General features: G+C 43.3%; 1 protein-coding gene across 1 annotated transcript in view; it reads left to right on the top strand.

Moving 5' to 3' along the window:
- The first annotated feature begins 217 nt into the window (after positions 1-217).
- Positions 218-10,274, top strand: part of LOC122553146 (protein EFR3 homolog B-like) — a 205,593-nt gene continuing 195,536 nt past the window's right edge. Inside the window, exon 1 of the mRNA XM_043696735.1 lies at positions 218-632. Coding sequence (XP_043552670.1) covers positions 593-632 — 40 coding nt within the window. The 5' untranslated portion in view covers positions 218-592. The remainder of the gene's footprint in view (positions 633-10,274) is intronic.

The raw sequence follows: 10,274 nt of genomic DNA, 5'->3' as shown, positions 1-10,274 counted from the left end.
GACTGAATTGGTTAATCATTGCTTTATTTTGTTGTTTTTCCTTTAAAGTTATTGATTGATAACTTACACTTAAATGGTGCAGCAGTGGAGACTGTTTTATTGTGTATATGTTGAGTTGCTTAGTTATTTTACATTTAATTGAATCAGTACTGTCTATACTTCACAATCTCTGATGTAAAATTAAATGGTTAAAAACTAATTGTTGTTGTTCCAGATTGGAGTTTGTGTCACTGAAAGATTGTGATGCATCTTACGTTTCCATAGAGCACTGAAAGCTATTATTTGTGCATCTATGAGAGTGAAAGGATTGGAAATTGGTCTAAGTGTGTCACTGGTATCATAACGCCCTTGAAGGGAGAAAGAAGAAGGCGGAGGGAGAAGGCTGGAAATATAAAGCTCTGCTCCTTGCTCTGTTGAATCCAGAAATCTCCTTCTGACAGACAGTACAATAGCAGCATTGCAGACATCGAGAAAGATCAGCGCTGTGGTTTCTTGCTTTTCATCCTTTTTAAAAGTGCTTTCTTCTTTGTCAAGTGAAACTCAACCCTCAGATTTATTGGAATGCCAATGAGCATACATAGTTGTATTTCTCATGGACTGCTGTGGAATCGCTGACCACCATGTTGGAAATGGTAAGTATTTAAACATAACAAGTATTTTGAAATCTCTGTCCTGCTGACAGCTGCCTCTTAACTTCCTCATTCGCTCATAGTCTCTCATACATTAGAGAGTATGATCGTGACAGTGGAGGGGACTGTCGTTTACTGTAAATAACAGCATTAGACAGTCTCTATCATCCACAGTGCAAGGCATTCAGATCAGATTTTGGATAAATGGTGGAAGATATTTTATGGATAAAACAGGCAACAATGCCACTGCTACGGATTTGATTAATGGCATTCTTCTCTGTGTTAATTCCCGATGTGAAATATGTTTTAACTGCACTGAGAATTCACCACCTACCCCCCCCCCCCCCCAATCTAATAAGCTGTGTCTCTGCCAAGAAAAAGCTGCTGATGTAATGCATGCAGAGCCGAAGCATTGTATCAAGGACTGAGAGTCTTAATACACTCGTCCCCAGAGAGGAAGAAAGGAATACCACTGGATCAATGATTCCTCCTTCATTCATCCCTTGTTGACTGTAGTGAATGAAATGTCTCTGTATGTCTGTCATTGAGAATTCATCAAGACCATTGCTAGCGTCATACAGGAGTTAGGATAAACTGTATCGATCATTTCTTGGAAAGATTAAATTCTTTCAGATGCCTGGAAATGAGGGAGAGATGGTATAATCTGCTGTAAGATGTACGGTAAGGTTTGAACTATTAATCTTTTGAGACTGCAGACCTGATGTTAATAAAACAAAACTGAAAAATAAGCCAGTATATTTAAAAAGCCTTTTGATAATCATATTGTTTGTTGAATGAAATATTATTCTTGTTTTGTAGAGCTCCAATCTATTAAGTTTTATGATGAATGCTGTATTTGAAGTATTTTTACAATCTGTTTGTATGGTAGCTGCAATGGCTCATGTCTGCTGAATTACATCATATGTATACAGTTGGCAGCACAGTGTTAGTGCTCAAAGTCAGAGCTGCAGTAACAGATTCCTCACAAACCCAGCATGGAGATGAGCCATGTCTAGTTGATTTGAGCCAGCATGGGCTTGAGGGCTATCATGGTTTACTCAGGTATCCTCTGTGAGGGTTACTGGTCCTGAACACTATCCAGAGACTCATGAAAAGTGTGTAGGTGAGGGCTATATTTAGGCTGATCTGTGATGCAGTACACACTCGACAAGCCCGCTTCATCTCTAGGTTGATGTCTGAAGAATGGTCAATTGAGTGAGGTGTTGGCTCAAGGATAATTAATTTTTATGAAAACTGGCATTGTTTCATTTATGAATTTGATTGTAAATTCCAACGTTTAATGTGTTATTATTGTAGCCAACTGGTGGCAGAGTCAATGTTAATGGGCTGAATTATTTTGGCTCTGTCAGTTTTGTTGAGTTTCAAGGAGACTTTCGACAAGTCTCCCTTTCACCCCACCTTACCAAAGCCTTAACTCCCTATCCCACTGCTAAGTGCCCTCACGGCCGATTCTAGCCTCATTCTACACTCACAGTACCTAGATCAACCTGCCACTGTCACCGTAGCAGCAGTTGCACCAACCACAAAGTGCACTGCAGAAGTTCATCAACGCTCCTTAAACAGCACCTTTCAAACCCACCACTATTTCCATCTGGAACGACAAAGGCAGTAAATAGATGGGAACCATTCCTGCAAATTTCCCTCCAAGCCACTCACCCGACTTGGAAATATTTTATCATTTCTTCACTGTCGCTGGTTCAAAATCCTGGAACTCCCTCCATAATGGTATTGTGGTGTACTACAGAACATGGACTGCAGCAGTTCAAGAAGGCAGCTCACTACCACCTTCTCAATGGGCTACTAATGATAGACAATAAATGCTGGCCTAGCCAGTGAGACCCACATGTCATGATGAATTAAAAAAAAAGACAAACATAAAAAAAGCTATCCCTGGCAATGGTGCCTTCTTCTAAATAAAATTGTGCATCTTAACCAGAACTGTTAGTTCTGTACAGTTCCTGACATTCGTCCCAGATATGATAGAGAAAGGAAAGTTGGTACCTTGCTTTATGTCCTTTTCCACTAGGACATGCAAAAGAGGCCATGACACCAGACCTTGATCAATACAGTCTCAGCCAGCTGATGAATTGCAAATATTGGAAGAAAGTCAATGGCCATCTTCCCTCTGATACCTCACACTCACTCAGTCTCTGCTACTGTACCCACCTTCACCAAGACTCATACTCTATCCCTGTTGTCTGCAACATCTTCCCTCATTCATTCTCACCCACCACAACAACTTACAACCCCAACCCTGCATGCTGTCAGCACTGCCTACTCACTTACTTGGCATACCTTACCATCTGCACCAAACATAGCAGCTGAGCCAACAATTTTCATCTCTGTTAATAACTCCCTTTCTCACATTTCAGGAGTAAAGCAGCCCCCAATAAGGCAGATTGAGTCAAGCTAGGGCCACACAGCATTTGGCTCCTTATCCCTTATGAAGAGAGAATTCTGATTCTGACAGATCTGAGCAGCTGATTGACCATGTCCAAGCCAGGATTGATATCAGAGGCTGACTTCAATTTACTGTGCAGAGAGCCCTTGACCAGAGAGTGTCTCCTTTGGCATGATTGAGGACTGGCTTTGTGTCTGAAGGAAGACAATAGTGATGCTGTGAATCTGGTATCTGTGACAGAGGGCAAGGCAAGACAGGGATACTGTGAGAATCCAGGCAAGCTTAAAGAGAGTGAGAATTAAAATAGTGAGCAAAGTGCCCAAAGGTTTAACTTGGACCAGTCCATGAGCTAGATGCATGTCCCTGAGTGCAAAATGTCCTTGCTGCAGCATTATAATAACATTAAAGTACAAATGTGCCCTGCCAGTGGATCAGAGATGTGCCATGAGGGCTCTTAGACACTGGCGTATGTTAGATAACAATGTTTGTGAAGAGTAAAGGCTATTTTGGCAAGTTAGGCCATTTAGTTGGGGAGAAGTTTCATCTTTATAGAACAATACAGCACAGAACAGGCCCTTCGGCCCACGATGTTGTGCCGAACATTTGTCCTAGCTTAAGCACCCATCCATGTACCTATCCAATTGCCGCTTAAAGGTCACCAAAGATTCTGACTCTACCACTCCCACAGGCAGCGCAGTCCATGCCCCCGCCACTCTCTGGGTAAAGAACCCACCCCTGACATCTCCCCTATACCTTCCACCCTTCACCTTAAATTTATGTCCCCTTGTAACACTCTTGTACCCGGGGAAAACGTTTCTGACTGTCTACTCTATCTATTCCTCTGATCATCTTATACACCTCTATCAAGTCACCCCTCATCCTTCACTGTTCCAGTGAGAAAAGGCCTAGCACTCTCAACCTATCCTCGTACGACCTATTCTCCATTCCAGGCAACATCCTGGTAAATCTTCTCTGCACCCTCTCCAAAGCTTCCACATCTTTCCTGAAGTGAGGCGACCAGAACTGCACACAGTACTCCAAATGTGGCCTAACCAAAGTCCTGTACAGTTGCAACATCACTTCACGACTCTTGAATTCAATCCCTCTGCTAATGAACGCTAATACACCATAGGCCTTCTTACAAGCTCTATTCACCTGAATGGCAACTTTCAAAGACCTATGAACATAGACCCCAAGATTCCTCTGCTCCTCCACCACACTAAGAACCCTACCGTTAACCCTGTATTCCGCATTCTTATTTGTCTATTCTTATTTGTCTTTCCAAAATGGACAACCTCACACTTGGCAGGGTTGAACTCCATCTGCCTCCCTCGTCAACCAAGGTTCCCTCACACGACCATTTCTTTCCTGTCTGACCGGTACATACATATGACTCCAAAAGCAACAATTCCACCATCACCCCAGTGATAGTGTGAGCTGAATCTTTGGATCCCTCCCTAAAGGGATTGCTGGACTACAAGTCCGTATCCCATCCCCCTGCCAAATTAGTTTAAACCCCCCCGAAGAGTGCTAGCAAACCTACCTCCCAGGATATTGGTGCCCTTCTGGTTCAGGTGCAACCCGTCCTGCTTGTACAGGTCCCACCTTCCCCAGAATGCAGTCCAATTGTCCAAATACCTGAAGCCCTCCCTCCTACACCATCCTTGCAGCCACGTGTTCAACTACACTCTCTCCCTATTCCTTGCATCACTGTCATGTGGAACCGGCAACAACCCAGAGATGACGACTCTGTCTGTCCTAGCTTTCAGCTTCCAGCCTAACTCCCTGAGCTCTTGAATGACCTCCCCACCTCTCTTCCTACCTATGTCGTTGGTGCAGGAAGTGGTGAGCATGTGAAACTGTCTGTCCCAGAATGTGTTTGAGGCCAAAATTAGCAGGTTTTGAGAAGTTTTTTAGCTCAGGTTGAGCTTCTGGATGTAGGACATCCAGGTCATCCTAGGACAAGCCAAACAGAGCCACACAAGAGAATTCCTGGAAGCATGGCATTCCAACTGGAACTGTAAACAACAAACACATTGACTTGGACCCCGTTTACCACCCCCTGAGAAAAAAACAGGAAATGACACTGTCAAAGGAAATAATGTCACCACAGGAAATGACATCACCAACCCAAGGAAACCCAAGAAAACCAAAACATATAAATAGAAAGCAGGAAACACTAGCAGTGCTTTGTCCCGAGGCTCACTGAAGATGTTATGGTGACGATCCATCTGAAAATGAACTTCCCAGCTCAGCGAGCAAACCTATCCTGAAGCCAAAATGTTGAATCTTTTAAAGAAAGACTTAGATATAGTTCTTGGGCTAATGAGATCAAAGTATCTGCGGGGGTTTGGGAATAGGATACCAAGTTGAATGATCATTCATGATCATATCCAATGGCAGAGCTGGTTCAAAGGACCGAATGACTTATTCCTCCCAATTTGTTTGCTTAAATGTTTCTATGGCATGGGTTGTGTGTTGACCAACATGAAGGCTCTTGGCAGACAGCAGTGAGCTGGTCACCAGGTATTTGTTTTGAGCTTCATGTCAAGAATTCTCGGCAGACAAGCAGGAGGCTAGAAGAGCACAGCAAGCCAAGCAGCATCAGGAAGTGGAGAAGTTTTGGGTATAACCCTGATGATCGGTTATATCTGAAATGTTGACTTCTCTACCTCATGATGCTGCCTGGCTTGCTGTGTTCCTCCAGCTTCCTGCTTGTCTGCTTTGGATTCCAGCATCAGCAGTCTTTTTGTCTCTAATTAAGAATTCTCAGGATCTAGATTTCTCCATGGCAAATGGTGAAATAGAAAGCTGCATTAATGAGCTGAAACTGCAGATATTAAGGTCATCAACAAGCAATAATTGCCCCTTTAAAGGTAACTTGCCACAGCATAATAAGAATCTTAACTTGATACCTGGAAAAGATGCAGCGAGTTGTTCCCAACATTGAAATGAGCCTCACTGGACTTCTTGCATGATTCTGTCGCATTTCTCGTCTACTCCATGCTATTCGGGACCCTATAATGATCCTGTCTTCATTCTAACATAGATGACTCATTTATTGAGTTCTGAAGCAGGGTCACTGGACTTGAACTTTAACTGTGCTTTCTCTCCACAGATACTGCCAGACCTACTGTGTTTCTCCAGAAATGTCTATTTTTGTTTCAACATCTGCAGTTCTTTGCTTTATTTTTGTGTATAACTCATTTATTATTTGTTGTTGAGGTTAAATAGAGCTAGGCAGTTTAGGAATTCTACTGGGAGTTCCATTTGTCCTGTTTTGTCTTCTAATGTCTTGTACTGCTGTGCGTAACTTCTGTTCATTCTTCCGCACTCATTACATCCTAAGCATATTTAGAGAAACTAGTTTGCGCAGAAGATTTGCTGTCATGGTCCTACGGCACCTGCCACTCCACCCCATATCAACTCAGTAATTTGAACAAAGCAAGTTAAACACCAAACATTGGTTCAGCCAAAAGAAATCAACCAGCAACTAATGTATAAAGATTTGAGTGATCCCATTATACCTTTTGTTAGAAAACCACCGCGGGGTCTGATAGCATCAAATAACTTGAAGAAAGACCCTTGAGTACAACCAGTCCATACTGACCATCATCCCAAACTAAACGAGTCCCACCTGCCTGCGCCTGGCCTATATCCCCCAAAGATTTCCTATTCATGTACTTAGCCAAATGTTTTTAAAATGCTGTAAGTGTACCTGCATCCATTACTTCCTCTGTTCATTCCATGCATGAACCACTGTCTGTGGAAAAAGGTTGCCCTCATGTCTTTTTAAAATCTTTCTCCTCTCACTTTAAAAATATCCCTCACTCCAGGGAAAAGACCCTTGATATTCACCTTATCTATGTCCCTCAGTTAAGATAAGCAACTGCACCTCCTCCATGATAACTCTCAGTACTGAGGCCCCCCCAGGGATGTGTTCTTAACACCCTACCATACTCACTGTACACTAAGACTGTGTAGCCAAATTCCGAACAACTGCCATCTGCAAATTTGCTAACAAAACCACCGTGGTAGGACAGATAACAAATAACGATGAGTCAGAATACAAGGAGGAGATAGAGGGCTTGGTGTTGTAGTGCAGTAATAACAACGTCTCTCGCAATGTCTGCAAAACAAAAAAACTGATCATTGACTTCAGGAAGAAAGGACGAGATTGCGCCCTATCTACATCAATGGAGCTGAGGTGAAGAGAGTCAAGAGCATCACGTTACTAGGAGTGATGATAACTGACAACCTGTCCTGGCCACAAGAAGACACAACAATGCCTTTTCTCCCTCAAGTAGCTTAAGATATTTGGCGTGTCTATAAGGACCCCCACCAACCTTTACAGGTTCACAATAGTAAGCATGTTAGCTGGGTGCATAATGGCCTGGTACAGCAACTGCCCAGACTATCTTGGATACTAACACCCAATCCATGGACTCCATTTACACCTCTTGTTGCTGTGGAAAGGCTGACAACATCTTCAAAGACCCCTCCCACCCTGGTAATACTCTCCTACAACCGCATCTGTTTAAGCAGAAAATACAGAAGCTTGAACACACCCCAAAAGGTTCAAGAATAACTTATTCCCTGCCGACATGAGACTGCTGAATGGACAGTCTAAATTCAAATAATGTTGATCTTGCTTTGCGTACATCCTGTTGTAACCTGTATGCCTCACTCTGTCTAAGCACCCTTTGATCCGTATGTTCTCGTTTGCTATGATCTGCCTGTACTGCTCACAAAACAAAGCTTTTCACTGTACTTAGGTACATGTGACTACAATAAATCAAATCAAATCATGATTTTTATAAACCTGTATAAGGTCCCCCCTCAACCTCCTACACGCCAGTGAATAAAGTCCCACCTAACCAGCCAATTTTTATAATTCAAATCCTCCATTCCTGACAACATACTTGCCAATCTTTTCTGAACCCTCTCCAGCTTAATGATGTCTTTCCTATAACAGGGTGGCCAGAACTAGATACAGCACTCCAGAAGAGGCCTCACTAAAGTCCTGTACAACCTTAACATGATATCTCAACTCTTAAAGAAATTGCTGCAGTGATGATGGATACATGACAAAATTCCCCATATTCTGGACAGGGCCAAACAGATTTGAAAATATATTCAAGAATAAACCAAAAGCAGGAAACAGTGGATCAGTTAGTCTAACATCAGTCTTTGGGAAAATGCTCGAATCCATTCTAAAAGCTACAGACAAATATTATGAAAATCATAATACAATCAAACCATGTCAATATGGTTTTCTAAAAGTAAAACCATATCTGACAAATTTGTCAGAGTTCTTTGACAATCTAACAGGTAGGGTGAATGAAAAGGAACTAGTAGTTGTGGCGTATTTGAATTTCCAAAAGACATTTGCTAAGATCCCACAGAAAAGATTACTGAACAATGCAAGAGCTCATGTTGGTGAGAGTGATAAAGTATCTTGATAAAGGATTATCCAAGTAATAGAAAACAGCGTTGTGATAAATTGATCATTTTCAGCACGGTAAACTAACAAGTGAAGTGCCACCAGGGATAGTACTGTGGCCTGAACAACTGACAAATTATGCGAATAACTTGGATGCAGGAACAGACTATACTGTAGTCAAATTTGTTAATGATGCATTGATAGATAGGAAAGCAAGTGGGGGGTGATGGTTGTGTTGCAGGGATGGTGATACAAAGAGTCTGAAAAGGCATTTAAGTGTAAAGGTAAATGAGTGGAAAAAATATTTGGAAGATGGAGTTTAATGTGGGAAAATATGAGGTTTTCCATTTTGACAAAAAGAATAGAAAAGTGACATATTACTTCAAACAAGAACAGAAATTGCTGAAAAACTTGGCAGGTCTGGCAGTATCTGTGGAGAAACAGGTCAAGAGTGTGGTACTGGAAAAGCACAGCAGGTCAGGCAAGACCCAATTAGCGGGAGAATCAACGTTTCGGGCAAAGGCCCTTCATCAGGAATGAGGCTTGTGAGCCAAGGGGGGGGTGGAAAAATAAATGGGAGGAGGGATGGAGCTGGAGGGAAGGTAGCTGAGAGTGTGCTAGGTAGATGAAGGTGGGGGTAATGGTGATAGGTCAGAGAGGAGGGTGGAGCGGATAGATGGGAAGGAAGATGGACAGGTAGGACAGGTCATGAGGGCTGTGCTGAGTTCCAAGATTGGATCTGGGATAAGGTGGGGAGAGGGGAATGAAGAAACTGGTGAAATCCACATCAATATCATGGGGTTGGAGGGTCTCAAGGCGTAAGATGAGGCATTCTTCCTCCAGGTGTCCTCGGGTGGTTAAGGTGTGGCAATAGACGAGGCTCAGGACCTGCATGTCCTTGGCGGCTTTGGAGGGTGAGTTGAAGTGTTTGGCCACGGGACGGTGGGGTTGGTTGGTGTGGGTGTCCCAAAGAGTTCTCTGAATTGGATGCAGTAAGTGATATGTGTGGAAGTGCAGGTAAAACTGATGGATGTGGAAGGCACCTTTGAGGCCTTGGACAGTGGTGAGGGGGGAGGAAGAGAGATTGCAGAATTCTGTGGTATAAAGTGTTGTGCACAAGGATGTACTTGCATTGGATGCAATTCAGAGAAGATTCACCAGGCTCAAGGAGGTTGAGTGAAGTGATTACGCCACAGTTGAAGAGGGTGAAGACATGACTGCCAAGCTGGTTCAGTGTGCTACATGCTTGATGTGGGAGGTCAACGACTCTGGTGTGTCTGGCTTGTATAAGTGTGCAAAGTGTGTGCATGTTCAGCTACTGACAGAGCATATTGCAGTACTGATGAAAGAACTCGAGGACCTTAGGCTCATCCGAGAGAACGAGATCTTTCTAGACAGGACCTTCAGTGAGGTTATTACACCGACCATACCAGAAGAGAGCAGACGATGAGGAAGGCAGAGAGGAGACAGGTGCAAAAGACCCCGGGGGAAGTACCTGTCAGGAACAAGTTGAATCTTTTGGAAACAGTAGAGACAGATGACACTGCCAGTCCGCGAGGCAGCCAGACCTGTAAATCAAAAGTTGGCATGAAGACAGAGCGGAGGAGTCAGACATCGCACAGAGCCGTGGTAATAGGGGACTCCATAGTGAGAGGAACTGACTGGGTTTTTTGTGGCAGCAGGTGGGACTTAAGGATGGTGTGTTGCCTTCCTGGTGCCAGGGTTAAAGACATCACAGACAGAGTGCAGGAAATCCTCAAGGATGAAGGGCCAGAGGTGG

The sequence above is a fragment of the Chiloscyllium plagiosum genome, chromosome 9, assembly GCF_004010195.1.
Source record: "Chiloscyllium plagiosum isolate BGI_BamShark_2017 chromosome 9, ASM401019v2, whole genome shotgun sequence".
NCBI lineage: Eukaryota > Metazoa > Chordata > Chondrichthyes > Orectolobiformes > Hemiscylliidae > Chiloscyllium > Chiloscyllium plagiosum.
Note: the sequence above shows the minus strand (reverse complement) of the source record. Positions and strands in the feature narration are given on the sequence as shown.